This window comes from Chionomys nivalis, chromosome 7 (genome assembly GCF_950005125.1).
Source record: "Chionomys nivalis chromosome 7, mChiNiv1.1, whole genome shotgun sequence".
Lineage (NCBI taxonomy): Eukaryota > Metazoa > Chordata > Mammalia > Rodentia > Cricetidae > Chionomys > Chionomys nivalis.
The window spans coordinates 51,740,568-51,758,437 of NC_080092.1; the positions used below are offsets into that span (position 1 = coordinate 51,740,568).

Consider the following 17,870-nt stretch of genomic DNA (forward strand, 5'->3'; position numbering starts at 1 on the left):
AAGGGATCTGCCAGTGGTCTAGGAAATAGTCGGATCTCAGGAGTCAAGAGTCCAGTCTTGAGATCTCTAGATCCAAGGCACAGTCCCAACCTTGACTTTATGACCTTTTTTTTTTTTAAGATTTATTTATTACATATACAGTGTTCTGCTTCCATGTATACTTGCAGGCCAGAAGATAGCACCAGATCTCATTACAGATGGTTGTGAGCCACCATGTGATTGCTGGGAATTGAACTCCGGACCTCTGGAAGAGCAGTCAGTACTCTTAATCTCTGAGCCATCTCTCCAGTCCGACTTTATGACTTATTACTTGGTCAAAATAGTTAATTTCTCAGTTGGTTTCCTCACCTGTAATCCGGGGAGAACACTTCCTACTTTTTAGGGCTGCCCAGAGTTAATGAGTAAGTCTGTGCACTAGAATGCTTTATTTAGGATCCGCCATTCAATAAGCAGTAAGTAACAGTAGCTGGTTTTATCTTCATTGGGGGACAAGCTAGAATGGAAGGCCATGGGGACTTCTGCTGCTTTTTGTTTTTCAAGTATAACCTAGGTTATGAAAGAAAGAAAGAAAGAAAGAAAGAAAGAAAGAAAGAAAGAAAGAAAGAAAAAGAAACTTAAACAGTCACTAAACTAGATTATCAGGGAGAACATCAGACTGAAGAAGCACAACCACACTCACCTTTGCAACAGGTGAGGCAATGTCCAGAGGGAGGCAACATTAGAATCAGTGACTTTTATCCTTGGACTAGATAGAACACACCTGTACGCCCTGGACACACAGGTCAGGGGGAAAAAAAGACTCGTGTATTGGACATTAGCTAGATCCCAAGATACTAGGGCTGGGAGATGGAGCAGGCACACGGGCACTAATGCACTCGGCCTTCTCCTAGCTGCTCTAACTCACCTCTGTTCTTAGGGGACCCGAGCCCTACCCATTTTCTCTGGTGATGGTTGTGTGAGGGGTGCCTGGGTCACAAGAACCCGTGCTTGCAGATGCATTTCCCAGGCTCTTGCTTTCCTACTTTCTCTCTGCATCCTCCACACCTTGGCCAGGAAGTGACTTCAGACCAGCAGGATGCAGGTGGCTCCGGATAAGCTTCGTGAAGTCACTAGTTCCTACACAATGAGCCGGAAGGCTAGGGCAGGGAAGGGAGAATAAGGACCATTGAAGAGGGCTAGTGGGACACAACAGTGAAATGAACACAGAATCCAAGCTGTTATTTTTTTTGGAACCGCTTTCCAAGTTCCCAGGTGACCCTCCCCCCACAAACAAGCTAGGACACACAGAGGGCAAGAGAGGCTTCTTTATTCCATGGATCTGATCTTGCAGGATCGAACATCTCACGCCGGCACTTCCCACATGCCCATTCAGTCTGCTGAACAGAAACCGTAATACCTTCGCAATCTCTCCTCTGTTCTCCCCCCCCCCCTTCAATTCTGTATTCAGGTGATGGGGAGGGGAAGGGAATGGCTTTCTCACCAACCCCCAGCTGATGGTTTAATTCCAGAAGCTCTGCCTTGCAGATTCAAGTCTTCTTACCCAAGTCCTATCATCAACTAAGGTCCTGGGGCAGCAAGAAGCAGGACTACAAATCGAGGCTCCCGAATATCATCTAACATTCCAGATACTCCATCTAACCGAGGAACTCCATCCCTAACATTTTTATCTGCATGGCCTACACCAGAATCTGCAGCCCTTGGCTAACCTCATGCACCATCTGGCAACCTGTTCACATGGGAGGGGTCTTTGGCCAACCCATCAACCAGGCTTTTAAAGCCTTGAAACATGTAATTCCAATGACAATCCTCAATGGCCAGCATGGAACTCAGCCCCTTTGTCTACCATGTAAAGTCCAATGTCACAGACAGGAACAAAGTGGAAGAAGACTGAGTCACAGACCCAGACTCTCAGGTAAGAGGAAATTTTTAGAATCTGGTCACTTTCCAGAAGCTGTCCAAAACCAAAATTAAAAAACAAACAAACAAAAAAAAACCACATTCAAAGACGAAGGGCATATTGAACCCCAAGGAACATTTGCTGCAGCTTCTCCTGCAGCAAAGGATGGGTCAGACTGGTAGTCAAGGTAAGGAATGGCATGAGTTCTCCCTAGGCCATAACATTCTCAGAAACTGGACAGATAAGAACAGGTTCTATAATCTCTGGTACAGATCTTTAGCTCTCTCCCCATGAAAATACTAATTCAACCTCAGTGGGAGGATCATGGGCTCAGCTCAGACCCTGAGGCAGACTCTGAGATGGGCACAGTGCATTCAAACCCAGGTGGAAAGAGCAATGGCACGGTTTAGCTGCTATGCTTTCTAGCTGGAAAGACTACCCACCTCCATTTAAAATGATGAGGAATCTAGGCCCCACTTTCCCAGCCTTCAGGAGGAATTTATTATCCACATTTTGTGTTCATCTAAAAAGGTTCCCATCACCCTCGAAGAGCTGAACGTTTTCTTTCCATGTCTAGTTTGCTACCGGACTTGCACCATCCAGAATACCAGAGAGGATTTCTTACTCAATCATACATGTTCTCAGGGTCTGCCCTAGAAAAGCAAAAGGTCGCATCCTAGAACTGAAGGAACAAACCAGCAAACAAACAGAAAAAGGACGATTCCAGAGAGAACGGTTACAAGAAAAACAACGCGAGACACTCATGTCAAAGGAGAGAGCCAAGTGCTAGGAAGCCCTGCCAGCAGAGCGGGGCCCTCACCTTCTGTGTCTCTGAAGAGGGAAGTCGGAAAAGCAAGCAGAATGAAGGCCCTGGGGCCACCCACGGGCCTTAATAAATTATATTTACAGATAAACTATTGGGAATGGGGGAGGGGAGTAGGGGCAGGTTCCCGGGAAGAGAGCAAGCCCCTTGCGTCTCTCCTTTTCCCCAGCCCCTAGCTATCCAATCTGGATTGTGAGGAAGAGGTTTTGACCAGCAAAACAGAGGCAGATCTAGCCAGGATCTGCCACCCCTGCTCTCCTCAGTACAAAATTAAGGTGACGAGTTCCTGATACCAGAGTGGCCTGGCACACTCATATCAAGACCGCCTGGGAAAGCCAAGCCTGGGCCTGCAGCTTTGGCCGCCCCCTTTGGCAGCCATTGTGGTCTTGGTGGGGGTTCAGCTATGGTCCCCCGAGGATGTGGTAGCGCACTTTAGTATTGGTAGCAGCCCCGTGTTTCTGACGCAAGTGCAGCCGTAGTTGACTCTTGTGCCGAAAATGCAGGCCGCAGGGGTCGCACTGTGGGAGGACGGATCTGTTAGGTCCCTACCCTTCCCCCAACCACCTTCAGTTGGGATGGGAAGGGGGGATTGTCCAGCTCTCGCTGACAATCAGCCCTTTAGCATTCACACCCCTAATTCCTTTGGGGCGCCCAGGAGATGGGCCTTGCCTTACTTAACAAACACATTAACACTTGTTGGCCCCTTGGGACAACAGTGCCTAGTCCAAGAATATAGTTATCCCTTCCTCTCTCCCCAGTTCAAGTCCCTGACTCACTTGGATTCTTTAGAAATCTAGCAGCGGTAGCAAGACCTGGCCCTGCCTGCGTGTGTGTGTGTGGGGGGGCGATAACAATTAGGCCCTGTAGGGTACCTACATGGTATGGCTTCTCCCCCGTGTGGATGCGAACGTGGCTTTTGAGGGTCTGGAGGTGGCGGAAGCGGGTTCCGCAGGTGGGACACGGATAGGGCTTCTCTCCGGTGTGGATCAGCACGTGCGCGCGGAGGTGTGCCACCTGAGGAGGGGCGGAGCCTTGAGATCGCCTCGGGGAGGGGCAGAACCCTCTCCGCTTCTCCCACTTGCCTTCCTGCCCTCTCCTTACCTGAACGAAACGCGAGCCGCAGGTCTCGCACTTGTACGGTTTCTCTCCAGAATGGATGCGGCTGTGCGTTTTTAGGTTGGCTGGTCGGTTAAAACGTGCTCCGCAGATGGAGCAGCGGTAGGGCTTTTCCCCTGTAAGTAGGGAGGAAGACAGTCAGAGGGTCCTGAGAGAACGAAGGGCACTAAGACCAAGACCCCCTCCTACCTGTGTGCACTGTGCGGTGACTAGCCAGGTTGCCCTTATAGCGGAAGGCAGATCGGCACAGCTGGCATTTATAGGGCTTGTCCTCGTCCCCCGGAGCTAAGGGGTCCAGCCCCGATGAGCACCCAGCCACAGCTTCACAGTTCTGGCAGCTGAAAAACTCACCTCCTGGGAAGGGTGGAGAGCAATGACAACCTTATTAAGGCCTTCCCAGGTACCCATAAATCCACAACAGACTCTAGTAGGATTTGTGTGCCTTTTAACCCCTAAGTTCCTGTGAAGGCTTTTGAGGACTTGCTTGGCTTACTCACAGCCATGCAGTAGTGAGAGGTGTCTGATTCAGTAGTATGTTTAGAATTGTCAATGGTGGTGACACTATGTGGAGGTTCTTCCAAGTTCTTGCCTCACTCTGGGTGACAGACTACCAGAGAGGCCCTGCCAAACTCTGGGCAGATTATTCAGGCCTGGATTGGACTATGCCAGAAATTCCCAAACTGTGCTGTTCTTTGGAAGGACACGGATATCTTAATTTTTATTTTATTTATTTATTTATTTATTTTTTGATGATTGGTCCCCACTCTCGGACATTCTGACTGACGAGGTGAAAACATCACAGAAGGGTCTAACATGCAGTCAAGTTTGGGGACTTTTAAACAGGTCTTTTCTGAGGTCTTCTGATCCAGGTTGACCTGAAACAGTTATAGGAGAGAAGCCAGAAGAGAAAGAAAGAAGGGCTCTGACCTGGTGGTGGGTGAGCCTGCTTAGAAGTTGATCCAGAAGTTTCTTGAGCCCGGGGTGTGAAGAGGTAGGAAGTATTTGCTGGAACTCCACATTTGAACTGTGTAGTGGTAGTAGCTAGAGATAGTCTAGGCAGATGGTAGGAGCAATAGAAAAGGTTAGGGGACACATACACACACACATACACACACACACACACGGGGGTGGGGTGCTTTTTTCATGGAAAATATGGACCTATATCTTCTGGAAGGGAACTAATACTGGCCAATAAGTCACATCCCCTCTGGCAGTTGGTCAGGTCCCTAAAGTGGGTTAGTTCCTCTGAAACCCACCCCCAGGTAGCACCTTAATGGTTCTGCCTGCTAAAGGAGGCCAGACTCTAAAACTCTTGGGAGTTACAGATTCTTTACCTGCTCTGGAGACCAGGCGTGGGGCTTTCTTCGCTGCTGCTGTTGCTGGAGGCTTCATCTCCGCTAGGGAGCCTGGCTTGGGGGCAGGGTTGACTAGAACTCTCCCCAGTCACGCTCCCTGCTTGTGAAGTCTGAGAATTTAGCACAATAAATTTGTACTTTTTCCAGTTACAGGCCTTGGGGTCTGGGCTGGCTGGGCTTGGGGAGCCTTGACTGCAGCTTCGAGACTCAGTAGGAGGGTCTGGGTGTCCTTCGGAGCGCCTGGGGCTGCCTGGTGGAGGGGCTGTTGGGGGGCTTTGGGGTTCTGCTTCCAAGGGTCGCAGGGAGATGCCTAGAGGTTCGTAGCTAGAAAAAGTATGATGGTCATTAACACCGTTTCCTAATCGTTGCTTTTGCCCATAATACCCGGAGCACCACTTTCACGGAGAACACAAAAACCCATGGATCCTTCACCTGGCTTGGATGAAGCGGTGGCATGCCTGGACTACATGTTCCATCTGCAAATAGGTAGCAGCCGCCAGGACGGCTGGAGCAGTGGCTGGAGAGAGGCGAAGCCTTGAAGTGTACATGAAGTCCAGAAGAGGGGCAAAGCCTCTGGCTTCTGGCCCACCGGGCAGAGAGAGAACATCCACTCCAACTCCTGCTCGGCCTCGGAAAATTGAATAGAAGAAGCCACTGGAGAGAGGACATTTGGGACATGTTAGGAGGTGGGAGACGGAAGGAAACACAGGATGCTTTAGAATCTTTCTGTCCCACTAGTATTGCTACCCCAGTTCTTGGATGCTTCCCCATGCTTCTCTTTCCTTCTTTCCCAACCCTTCCCCCGCTTCCCCAGTTCTGGATTACAGGTGCGGACCATTATTGACCATTATTCCTAACTTCCCTTCCGCACTGGATTGCCTCTGAACGGCCTTGTGACTCAGTTCTCTACCCAGTTAGCCCCAGGAGCCCTACCCCCTCGAACCTGCAGGCAATAAGAACTGCCTTGTGCGCTCTTAGGGGTTGCCCGCCAACCAGCAGCGTGACGTCAGTGAGGATCCCGCGCAGGCGCAGCTCATTCAGATTGCCAAGCACGTCGGAGGAGTGGCGCGTGAACTCTCGGACGTAGCCCAGCGCTCCCTCTGGAGCAGCTGTGGAACCCATAGCGACCCAGGCCTGCGCCAGCCATGAAAAAAGTTAGGGGATCCAGGCACGCCTAGGACACAATCCCTTTTCTGCTGATGTTTTCTTTCCGGGGTGTCCATAGAGCCAACGCCATCAGATAGCGGGCCCAGCATCAACAATCCCACTTAATTAATCTCGTTCATTCTGCCTTCAGCGGTAGCTTCCTTCCCTTTGCTGGATCGCAGAGTTCTTAGAGCAAGTTAGAAATTCTCGTACCTCCGCCTGGAGGATGGGCGCGAGGGCTCCCGCACTCCCACACGCCGCGCGTTGGTTCCACTCTAGCTCCCTCATCGACTACTTTCCTTTTCCATGCTTTCTGGCGCGCCTGGGTCACAGGTATCAGACCTTGCCCGGGGACCTCATATGATCTGCAGCCCACACCCTTCTATGCCCATGCAACTGCCATTGCTAGATCCCATACTCCCCAGTCTCTTTTTAGAACAATTTCTGGGATTCAAGTCATTACCATCAACAAACCCCTACCCACTTTGGGGACCCAGAAGTCTGATTTTTCCAAGGTCTGGTTCTTACCCCTGTCCTGCAGGGGCTGCGGCTTCTCTCCTCGAGGGGGGCGGGGTCTCTCTTCTCTTTCGGCCTCGGCTCCTTTATCCGGCCGGGATGTCGGGGGCGGGGGTAGAGGTGGGGTGAACCCGTGGGTTCGTATCCTTCCTTCCTCTTTTGCTCTCCAGATGGTGAGCCCGGGGCGGGGTCTCTGTCTCAAACGCTTTATCTCAGAATCGCGGGGTGGTCGTATCATAGGGGGCTTTGGTTCGTTAAATGGGTACCCGAGAATGAGGATATTAGAATTGGGGAGGCGGTTAGTGGTATGGAAGGTGGTAATATGGGAGCCTTGTGTCGTCGGAGGATCTGGGACAGCGAGAATTGAGTTCTGGCTTTTGGAAGAGGGTGCGAAGAGCCTGTTGAAGGAGAAAGGGAATACCATAAACCTCCCCTTTCTAATGTACTAAATTCAGGGAGCAAATAGAGAGCCCAAGCTCTAGGGTTTGGGCAGACGGTAGTGGATTCCCGAGGGGGTCTCAGACAGTGGGAGGAGGCGTGATTGACAGGCAGGGTCCACAAAAGGGGGGGCCCTGACCAGGCGGAGTAAGAAGAGGGCGGATATGATTTCTAGTTCGTTTCCTTCCATTGTCCTGCGACCGGACGGCTCCTGCAGCTGCTTCCCCTCGAGGAGGTGGGGAAAGCCCCGGGTGGGGACCGAGAGACACTCGGGAGACCTAGGCGTCCGGCCTCTTACTCCCGATTCTCTTCTGAATCCTTTTAGGAATCCAGAAAGACAGACTCCCGCCCAAAGCCCTGCTGCTCTCCGTCAGTCCTAGCTCACTAGGGCCTCGAGCACCCGCCGGTCGGCTGCGCTTAGAGTCTGGCGGGACGCCGGGGTCCAGCGCGGCAAGTAGGCAAAGCTCGGCAATGTCTGCATCCTTCCACGAGGGGGCGGACGAGCACTAGCCTTGCTTCGCCCCTAGGTCTCCTCCCGGCTGGGGATGTGCTCAGACCAGAGAGCTGGATGCGTTCAGTCTGGGTTACCGTAACCTTCTGCTACCTTCCCTTGGCGAAGAGTTTACTCTGCACCTCTGTCTCTTAATGCGGCACTAGGTAGAGGACAGGAGAGTTACGGTCTCCGAAGGAAACTCGAGTTGGAACTCGTGTGGAATTGACTTTGGAATGAGGGGAGAGGTTGGGACAAGGAGTGGGGTCTTGAGCCTGGGAACACCGGGTTATCTTTTTCTAATTGGATAGACACTGCTATCCAGATGTCTGTAGAGTTTTGAGTGAACATTAATTGAACATCGGGTGGAGTAAACGAGAGGACTGAGGAGAAAGGCAGGAAGAACCCGGGTAACCTTATTTTAAGTCCTTCATCCAGGAGATAGGCAGTGACCACACCCTTAGATTTTGTTTGGGGAGCCTTGTGGTGGGAAGACAAGGTTCCTTTGAAAAAGAGAAGTCAGAGCTGAGCCCACGAGCAGAGCGGGAGCTCTATGGTTATGGGGTCAGGAGTCTACGCAGCTGGCCTAGAATGAGGGAACACTGACCATGGAGCAGCGTCACTAGGCCTGAGACTTCTCTCCTGTTCCAGGGGACTTTTTTGTTTGTTGTATTGTTTGTTGTTTTTGAGCAGACCCACAACAAACAAAACAGCAGACCAACTGAGAATTGGGGGTAACCTAAGGATTCGGGATGAAGATGTGTCTTACCCTTACTTTTATCAGGGTTATTTTGGTCTCTATCTAATTTTTCCCACCAAGTTTGAGGTGTAAACATCAAAGACTCCCTTTGATGTTCGCTTGGAATTAGGTATGTGGTCAGTTTTGGGGTGCTACCTGCCATAGGATGCTAATAGAGACCATGGGGCCTAATTTTTAGTCTTGAGAGCTAAGAGCAAGCTGGAAGCATGGGACTGGTCTTAAAGGTTTGGGAAGGGGGTTCCAATGACCACGATTTTGAGACTGTCCATCTTTGTTATTTTGGTCTACTGGTAGAGTATTCCAGGTGCTCTCTGTTTCAAAGTTTAGATGAGATTGTTTGGGAACATAAAATTGGACTTGGAGCTTTTAGGAAGCAAAATTACATTAAGTAGGAGGCAGAGCAGGAAGCTAGGAGCAAGTTCGAAGGCTTTTATAGTTGAGAACTTGATAGGGGGGCAAAGTTTTATATTTGAATCTTGTGGAAACTCATTTTGAGGGGAGGATATTCCTGTGTACCTGTTTAGGTCTGGAGCTCTTGCAGAGGAGAGACTATAAGAACCCCCCCTCGTAGGATAGTTTGGGAGTGTCCGACTTCGGGGTCTTTTGTCACTGGCCACACTTGGTGAAGCGGAGATGGATCATAAATTGAGATTGATTTGGAAGCTAACCTATTCTAGGGTGCATTTCTGGTTTAGGTTATCTCTCTCACCCCAGATTCCAGAAAGTTCTATTTTAGTGAACCCCCAAATAGTTTGAATTTGAAGGGAGAGGGCTGGAAAAAGCAGTATGTTTCATCACAGAATGATCAGTTCGTGGCTTACAGAGCTGAGAGGGAAAGGTGGCTTCACACTCTGAACCCCAGTTTCTTATGGAAGAAAAAATCTGTGGAGGAAAATGGGGTGTCTCTTGTTAAAGTGGGTGCTTCTGACCAATATAGTGCTGCTAAAACTGGCAAGAAGGGACTGTAGTGGGCTATAAGGAGGTGATTCTTGCACCCTGGTTTTTTAGGATAAAAGCCCCAAACAGAAAGCAGACAGAGGACTAGGAATGAGGGTGAACTGAGGGGGGAGGGGTTCCCAACGGCAGCAGGGGCTAGAGGGCAAGCCAGGCTAGATATTCCCGCCTAGGTCCCTGTTCTCTTCGGCTCTCCTCCCCTCTCTCCCTCCCACCGCCCACCCCCCCAACCCAAGGAAAAAAAAACTGCCTGTGCAATAGCAATGGCAGATTCCAGTCCTCCAGGCTTTCCTAAACCACCACCGAGACCAGCAAGGGGGGAGGGGAGGGGAGAATCGGGCTTTCCTGCTTCCTTGAGACAGGGGCAATGAGCTTGACCTCTTGGCCCCTAGCCTTCTAAAGAGTGTCCCCCGGTCTGGAAGCCAGGTGTCCTGGACCCTAGCCCCCAAGCGGGGGGGCCTGGAGAAACGGGGAGGAGGAAGGAGGGAGTGACTTCCAAAATTGGCATCGGGACAGAGCAGGGCTGGCGGGAGGCAGGAGAAAGACAGAATTTTCCTGAAAAAACGGGGGTATCTAAGGACCCCAAATTTGGGTAGCTAGTCCAGGACCGTCTTCCCAACATCCTAGATTTTTTTGGGATTTTTTGGGGGCCCGGGACCCCTCTAGATGGGGTGAGGAATGTAGTGTTGGGGGAATCTGACTGGGGCATTGCAGCTGCCTCTCCCGCCGAGTTGGAGACGGATGGGCTGGGACGGGTTTTGGGGGGGGTGTCCCCAGTTCTGACTGGGAGTGGAGGAACCCCTCCAGAGCTCTCTTGTGGGGGTCCCCCTCCCCAGGGCACACCCCAGTCCTTGAGCCAGCTGAGAGGAAGGAGGCCAGCGATGCGACTGGGGCGGCTCTTTTTTCCTGCACCCCAAATGTGAGGGATGCACCCCCAAATTTGCTCCTTTCAAAATAGGGGACCAGGATCTCAGGGGAGAGTAGCTGAGGTAAGTGGGGAGGAAAGTGTCCCCTGTTTTCAGGAGAGACGTGGCGGTTGGGGGGGAGGTTTGGAGGTGCGTGCTGGGGTGGGGTTGGGCTCTGTAACTCTTGAAATTGGGGGGATGACCAGAGAACCTTTCTCTTGTACCCCTAAGATGTAGTCCTCCAGATTGAAACCAAAGCCTGAGACTTGAGAGCCCCCCAATATCCCCAGACATTAGGATAGTGTTTGATTTTTTTACCCCCACAAAAGCTTTGCTGGGATGGGAGCTGGGGGCAGCAGTTGTTTGGGGGGCTCTGGAGGGTGTAAGGAGCAGGAGGCCTTGGCAGGGATGGATATAGGACAGGTAGTAGTCTTGGAGAGGGTCTGACATCCTCAGGGGGCCCAAAAAGACTGCTTACACTCACCATCTTAGATTTTTCGATTGCTAAGAGTTTTGGGGGTGTGTCGGAAGCTTGGTGGTGCTGGTGGTGAAGGGTAGGATGAGAGATGGGAGGTTAATATTTGGGTATTACACTGTTTTTTGTTTTTAATTTCTAGAAGAAACTTTTGCTTTCTGGGAGGTTCTTTTTAAAATCAAATCTTGGACAGAAGGAAAAGGCTAAGGGAAGGCCTAGGGTTGGGGGTGGGGAAGAGACATGTTTGTCTTTGCTTAAACGTGGCTCTCAGGGGTGGGCCTGCCTGCCTGGGCCTGGTGAATGGGCTAATGAGTGTTGCTGTGGGGGTGGGGTGTGGGTCTTGGGGGACCATGGGGAGTAGCAGCAGCACTTGGGGTTGAATTCTTGGCCCTTAGGTTCAGATGGGCCTCTTCCTGGGCTCTGCTGCTCCTCTTTCTCCCTGGCCTCCATTTCCTGCCTTTGGCCTCCATCTTGTGGCAGGCCCAGGGCCCAGGGTGACTTCCGGCCCCCCTCTCTCAACCGTGTTCCAGCCCCACCACCTCTGGACTGCCAACTCCCAACCCTGCTGTCCTTGGCCCTGTCTCTTCTAGCATTTCTCTTGGGTTCTGACCTAGCGAGGGAGGAATGGACACAGGAAGCCTTAGGTCCCTGCTTCTGTCGGGAGGCAGTTTGTTGGTCTTCCCTAGTCACCCCTATTTCTTCTGCCCCTAACCTAAGGATCCCGAGCTGAATTCCTACAGAAGTCAAGAATGTTCCAAGCTTATCAGACTGAACCCTAGCCTCCCTATTGCCTGCTAAGCTATTGCAGATCCCCGGTTTTTTCCAACCCTTTTTGGGGCCATGTTTGCCATTCACACTTTATCCATCTTCTCACTCTTGGTGGGGGTCTTCATGGCACTGTCTTGTGCCGTCTTCCTCTCAACCCATCCAAGTCCTGCTCCCGCCCCAGCAGCACACTGTGGTTTGTACGGCACTGTGGCCACGTCCAAACCACACTGTGGTGTTAGAGCGAGGGTGGGGGAGGCACCGCTGAGGCCTGGCCCTGGGAGGCCACCCTGGAGAAGCCGCACAAAAAAACCCATCTGAGGTAGTGATGGGGTCCTGGCAAGTGGGGGGGTATGAAACACGGAAAGAGCCCCTCTAAACCCCCAGGTAGTCTCATGTTAGCTGTCAGCAACCCTGGGAATAAGTTCCGGCATCCAGAGCAAAGTAGAGTCTTTGTTGCCCACACCCAGCTCTCCTGGCTCTAGCAGCACAGAAATATTGGCACTGGGAAGCGAGTCTGCCAGTATTGGCTGTGCTGCTCCAGGCAGGGTGGTGAGAGCTACTGAGAAGGGGCCGGGCCCCAAGGAAGCAAAGGAGAGGGAATGGCAGCTGGCAGCACCATACTGAGAGAGTTTTTTTATTATAGTTTTCTGTATAAAAATGTCCATCGGCAGACGGAGGTCAGAGGGTGAGGGCACAGGTTTATCAGGAACAGGGCGGCCAGCTCCAGCGGCTTTCTGACCCTCTCTCATGCAGTCCTTGCTTAGAGTCCCAGGTGATCCACAGGTCCACAGTGAACAGTGAGGGTCAGAGTTGGAAGGCTCAGCAGGAGAGGAGAGGAGCATCAGCAGAGGTGGAGAGAAGGCCAGAGTCTAGGGTCAGGCTGTCTGGAACAGGGAGGAAATGGACCAGGATGGAGCAAGCATGGATGTGTTTCTAAGAAAACCCTCACCTTCTCAAGCATCATAACTGACCCGACCCCCTGCACTGAGTACCTTCCCTTCTGAAGCCCTTGCACAAGAACGGGGCTTCTGCTGGTCCCTCCCCTACCGTCCAGGTGAGTACTTCTTCCCCACCCCAGCCAGTGTGGGAGGAGGAGGACTCCTACCCTGGTCAAAGTTGAGTTTCTTGGCTGGAGGAGTTTCTCCTAGCCCTTCTACATCCACCAGGTCACTGTTGGCATCGGAGTCGTTCAGAGCACTGAGTGTCACATCTGGGAGGGGCATAGGCTAGGTTCTAGGTCTCCTGACTGCTTTCCCTCCTCCCAGTCTTCAAAGCTTCACGCTCTACACAGCCCTCTGCCCGTTTTGGGATCACCAGAGTACAGAAGCACCACCTATCCTTCTCTGACCCAGGCCCAGTTCTCATTGAATCTCAAATAGGACCTTCAGCCCCTACCCTAAGCAGCAACTCCACAGCCCTCACCAGCCTTCTGTTTCTTTAGGGGAGGACCCCCAGCTTCAGGGACACTGGAGCTGCTGGGTGGAGGGGCGGCTGGAGGTGAGAGGACCCCGGATGTCATCTTCTTGGGCCCTTTCTTGGGGGACTCAGTTGTCAGAGGGACGCCAGAGTCTTCATATACTTTTCGCTTTACAGTGGTCTTTATCTGAGCCCTGAAGAGAGGAGGAAGCAGATTAGGGAGGCAGTCATCAGAGAAACCCAGGGAAGAGGGGAGGGGAGGAGTAATGGGCCACTCTGAAGGAATTCTAGAGTTTTGTAAGTATCCAGATCAAGGCCCTAATCCATGTGTAATAAGGCCCCCCCCCCCCACCCCAGCAGCTCTGCGCCCACTCAGGGTTATGAAGAATGGCCTGCCTGAACAGAGCAGCCAGAAAGCCCTTTTCATGAACCTCTGGGAGAGAGACGTGGATGTGTAAGGCCACCAGGTATGTTGTGGTGAGATAAAGACAGATTGAGACTTTTTTGTGGATCCTGACCAGCTAACCGGTTCAGAATGCAACCCTGGAAATGCTAGTCTCAAAGGATTTATAGAAATAGCCAGGGAACCCTCATCAAATACACCCATTGAGTATCTGGGCACCTGAGAAGAAAGTTCTCTGAAGGTCCTAATTACCATTGCATTTCCTCAACTTCCGATCAATTGCCACAATTATTATGGTCTTTCAGTCTTCAAGGAAATGCTAACGAAACTAGCAACAAAGTAGGAAAGATGCTGAGCTGGGGAGTCGGAGAAAGAACAATGGGTAAGGAGAAGAAAGTTGCCCGCCCCTCCCCTTTCTCTGCCAGCCACCCTCCCTCACACTGTCCGTTCCTTGATGACACAGCTGATGTGATTAAGATCGTCCCCAAATCGCTTGACAGCAGCCCTCAGCATCTCTATCTCCGTCTCGGTCCACTTGGCGCTGTCGGAAGGGGAGAAGGGTGATAGCAAAAACGGAAGGAGGAGTGTGTGGCGCCAGCCCACAGGCTATTCCGTCCACAGCTAAGCAGCCTCTTTCCCCTAGTCTCTGGGCACCTTTCAGAGATTCGTGAAGAGGACCTCCCTAAGAAAAGCTCTGGAGACAAACCGCTAGCCACATGAACTTGCATCCAGAGCCACCTGAAAACATCTCTCTCCATCACGTAACAGCTGCTCTAAACAACCCACGGAAACGAATGCAACAAGTAGGGGCCTTACAAAAGGAACCCTTGAAAGATGTGTAGCAGCAGCGTGGGATTCCACGCGGCTCGGGGTGGGTGGGAGACAGTATGTCGGTCTGCAGTGGGGGACTGCGGACCTGGCAGTATCGTCACCTGCCATTCACTAACTCAACAATGACTAGCAACTACACCGTGCTGGCACACGGGATTTAATACAGCTTCCTGCTAGATCTAGAGAGGGTCGTGTCTGTGACTGAATCCAAGCGTCTGCTCGCGGCGTCCGGGTCCTAGGCTGGTCTCACGTACCCGGCAGGGGAAGAGTCCGATACTGGATGCAGCTGCATAGTCAGCTCCCCGAGCTTCGTGAAGGCGGCGCCGGCCGCGGAGAAGATCTCTCCAACCTGGGGGCGGAGCAGCATTACGGGGGGCCGGCGGCGCGCCGTCCCAGCCCAGCCTCGGATCCGCCCGCCCCTCGCCCAGCGCGCACCAGCCGGGAACCAGGCAGGGGGCCCACCCTCCCGTGGCCGCCAGGGAGCGCAGTCCGCGAGGGAGGTCGAACCTTGGTGGACGCTGACGTCATGGCCCCGCGCACCTCCTCACGGAGACGCTCCGCCGCCACCACCACGCGAGCTGGAAACCACGGAGAGCCGGGCGGCCGGCCGCTGGGCTCCCGCGCAGGAAGTCCCGCCCTCCTCGCAGCCGATTGGCCAAAGCCCGACCTCTCCCCCGTCACTCGCGTCGCCTCGCTGCGCGGAGGAAGACGAGATGGAAGACGTCGCCTCACTTCCGGCTGGCTTCAGTCCACTTCCGTCGAAGGGTCGGGACTGCTCCTTGAAGCTGTGCTCAGTCTTTCAAAGCCCAGGCCCGCCCCCTCCCTGCAAACACGGACACCAGGCTTAGGAGAATCGCTTCTTTTTATTGTAGTCCAGGGCGCGCTCGGGCCCGGAGCAGAATTTGCAGGTCCCAGGGGACGCCAGACGGGTGGGACAGACGGGCTGAGGAGTCTTTAAATAGGGGAGCAGGTGGGGAGGGAGAGCCGGGCTGCGCTCTAGCGCACCATGTACTCCTTTCGCTTATTGAGCCGAACTTGGCAGAAGGAGAAGCCGCCGAGGAGGAGGTAGAGGCCGGCGGCGATGAAGCAGTTGTAGCTGACTTGCTCGTACAGGCTGTATATGTTCTGCGGGCCGTTCCTGGGGGTGGCGAGTCAAGCAGGGAAATGTCAGTCACTCAGACACCAGTGCGCACGGCCCTCGAGCCAGACACCACGCTAAACGCTTTGACTTCTCTTGGTCCTCCTGACAATCATGCTGGGCCAGCTCTCATGGGATCCATTTTGCAGAGGTAGATTAAGGCGCAAGCAGGCAGAATATTGGAAGAGGCCACATCTAAGCTGGTGGAATTGGGGTGGCCACGGAAGCCTGGCTTGCAAGACTGCTCCTAAGTGCATTTTGTTTAAAACGGTTTAGTGCTGGGGATCGAAACTAGGACCTTGCATGTTAAGCACAGTTTGCTACGGAACTGCTTTATAGAGGGCAGCTCTCCTCTTGCAGCTCCCCAACCTTCAGCAGTGTTCCCCACATAATTCTGAGCCTACACCCGGCTCCCTCTCATTTGCACCCAGCCTCACCTAAGTACCCGACCACTTACTCAAAATCTTTCTCTGTGAAGGGAACATCCTCAATTAACACAGCGGAGTGGACATTGAAAAATATCCCAAGCATTATCTGGAAGAACAAAGGAATAGGCAGGTTGTCAAACTCTGGCACCTTACCTCTTGGTCGCTCCCTAAGCTCCTCCCATTTCTAATGTTGGTTCAACACAACAGTAGAAAGGGTTAGGAGCAGGGTGGTTGTAGCTGGTTTCGGAGGCCTCAAAGGCCTCTGGAATAGGGCGTCAGGTGGGACACTGGGAAGAGGGGCTGGGTTCAAGGAGGCATAGCAAGCAGCTCTCCAAGACGCGTCATTATCATGGGACTAGGCGGAAGAGAAGAGGGGAACCCAGCACTTCATATTTCCAAAGTGAAGCCCGGTGAGCCCTGGCCTCAGCTAGCATTTTCGGAAGCAAGCACTCTTCTTCCTCACCTCCATCCAACTCAAGCATGTCTCGAGGGCCTAGCTCTTGCTTACCTCAAGGGGTCCGCAAATTTACCGGCGCTGGCACCCATTCCCAGGGTCCTGCCCCATCACCCTTTCGCTCTAGTTCTCAATGTTTTCGGTCTAAGTTCCGCCTCGTTTCCCAGCGGCTCATTAGCCAGACCCTTAATCTGTCTGCCACTTCCAAAGTCCTGGGGGTTCCTGGCCTCCCAACCCGTCAACCTCGGAGCCCCGCAGGCCCGCTCCGATTCTCGCGGGGCAGCCCGCTCACCAACATGATCACGCCCCAGGCGCTGAGGACGATGCCACAGGCGGCCAGCTTAGGCCCACAGCACAGGAGTGACGCCATGGAGGAGAGAGGGAAGGACCGCTAGAGGCTGAGCGAGGCGCAGAAGCGGCGAGAGGGAAGCCTGGAGACGCCGGGGACAGGGAGCTGGATTCGGGGACTTGCGAGGCACCGAGCGGCGGGGGCGTGGCCTTAGGCGTGGACCATTCCGAGGGGGGGCGATTGGAAGAGCGCTGCGCCACGCGGCGAGCTGAGCCTCGGGCGGAGGACGCGGTGTCGGAATCCAAAGCAGCAATTTTACAAATCCTCCTTGACCTAGGTGGCAGGGACGTGAGTGCTGCAGGAACTAGGGCCTGATGATTCTTCTTCACCTACCCCGTCTTGGAATGGAAGGCGCGGGCATCTCACGTGACCGACTTGACAGATCACATGACCAGGAACTAGCTTTAACCTGGCGTCAGGAAAGAACCCAATCGGAATAGGGGCCTGCAGAGTTCAGTAAGGGACAGTTTCGTTAGGTCGAGAAGCTCGGGATCGTCTAATTCCACATCCCACACACATACCTTAGTCTCCGGTGGTCTTCTGTGGTGGGGAAAACGGTAAGCGAGACGGTGGGCTGGAGAGATGGCTCAGAGGTTAAGAGCATTGTCTGCTCTTCCAAAGGTCCTGAGTTCAATTCCCAGCAACCACATGGTGGCTCACAACCATCTGTAATGAGATCTGGTGCCCTCTTCTGGCCTGCAGGTGTACACACAGACGGAATATTGTATATATAATAAATAAATAAATATTAAAAAAAAAAAGAAGAAAAAGAAATTACTCGCCGGGCAGGTCTATCGCCTCTATCCTGGTCTCCCTTTTGAAAGGTGCTTTGACACTTTGAGAGGAAAAAAGAGGAGCCCCTTCCTGAGCCTTAGCATCCTGCTTGAAGGAACGCTTTTCAATAGTCTCGGACTTCTTGACCCTGGAAATGCTTCCCTTGCAATACAGTAGTACCATTCCAGACGTCACGTTCAGGAAAAATATGGCGCTAGGAAAAGCAGGCTCAGTGGAGTTGCTAAATATGGGGGAGAAAGGAGAAAAGACACAAAGAAGTCGCAGTTGCCTCTCTCTCCACTGAAAACGCTACAGGCACACCGAGTAAGACAGGACGTAAGATGAATGTGTCTTGGTCACCGCTCAGTGCTGGGGGGAGACACCATGGCCAAGGCACCGCTTAAGAAGCATTGAACTGCCAGGCGATGGTGGCG

General features: G+C 52.8%; 3 protein-coding genes across 8 annotated transcripts; all 3 read right to left on the bottom strand.

The window, feature by feature from the left end:
* Nucleotides 1–1,316: 1,316 nt before the first annotated feature.
* Bcl6b (BCL6B transcription repressor) lies at nucleotides 1,317–6,916 on the bottom strand. The gene is made up of 9 exons (XM_057775268.1): nucleotides 6,866–6,916; nucleotides 6,135–6,325; nucleotides 5,624–5,845; nucleotides 5,171–5,515; nucleotides 4,764–4,888; nucleotides 4,026–4,190; nucleotides 3,822–3,952; nucleotides 3,597–3,734; nucleotides 1,317–3,238 (listed from the first exon to the last, which is right to left on the bottom strand). Exons 2-9 carry the CDS (start codon nucleotides 6,311–6,313, stop codon nucleotides 3,122–3,124), a joined length of 1,422 nt encoding a protein of 473 aa, XP_057631251.1. The 5' UTR covers nucleotides 6,314–6,325; nucleotides 6,866–6,916; the 3' UTR covers nucleotides 1,317–3,121.
* A 5,351-nt stretch (nucleotides 6,917–12,267) lies between these two features.
* C7H17orf49 (chromosome 7 C17orf49 homolog) lies at nucleotides 12,268–14,973 on the bottom strand. 6 transcript variants are annotated; one of them, XM_057775040.1, is made up of 6 exons: nucleotides 14,801–14,973; nucleotides 14,548–14,642; nucleotides 13,902–14,003; nucleotides 13,066–13,253; nucleotides 12,749–12,853; nucleotides 12,268–12,523 (listed from the first exon to the last, which is right to left on the bottom strand). In XM_057775040.1, the coding sequence occupies exons 1-6, from the start codon at nucleotides 14,819–14,821 to the stop codon at nucleotides 12,519–12,521; spliced, it is 516 nt and encodes a 171-aa protein (XP_057631023.1). In that variant the 5' UTR covers nucleotides 14,822–14,973; the 3' UTR covers nucleotides 12,268–12,518. The 6 variants fall into 6 exon arrangements, with proteins under 6 accessions (XP_057631023.1, XP_057631022.1, XP_057631024.1 ...); XM_057775039.1 differs by having other exon boundaries at nucleotides 12,268–12,527; XM_057775041.1 differs by lacking the exon at nucleotides 13,902–14,003 and having other exon boundaries at nucleotides 12,268–12,527.
* Nucleotides 14,974–15,143: 170 nt separating this feature from the next.
* Rnasek (ribonuclease K) lies at nucleotides 15,144–16,933 on the bottom strand. The gene is made up of 3 exons (XM_057775046.1): nucleotides 16,606–16,933; nucleotides 15,889–15,965; nucleotides 15,144–15,431 (listed from the first exon to the last, which is right to left on the bottom strand). Exons 1-3 carry the CDS (start codon nucleotides 16,681–16,683, stop codon nucleotides 15,290–15,292), a joined length of 297 nt encoding a protein of 98 aa, XP_057631029.1. The 5' UTR covers nucleotides 16,684–16,933; the 3' UTR covers nucleotides 15,144–15,289.
* Between the last annotated feature and the right edge of the window lie 937 nt (nucleotides 16,934–17,870).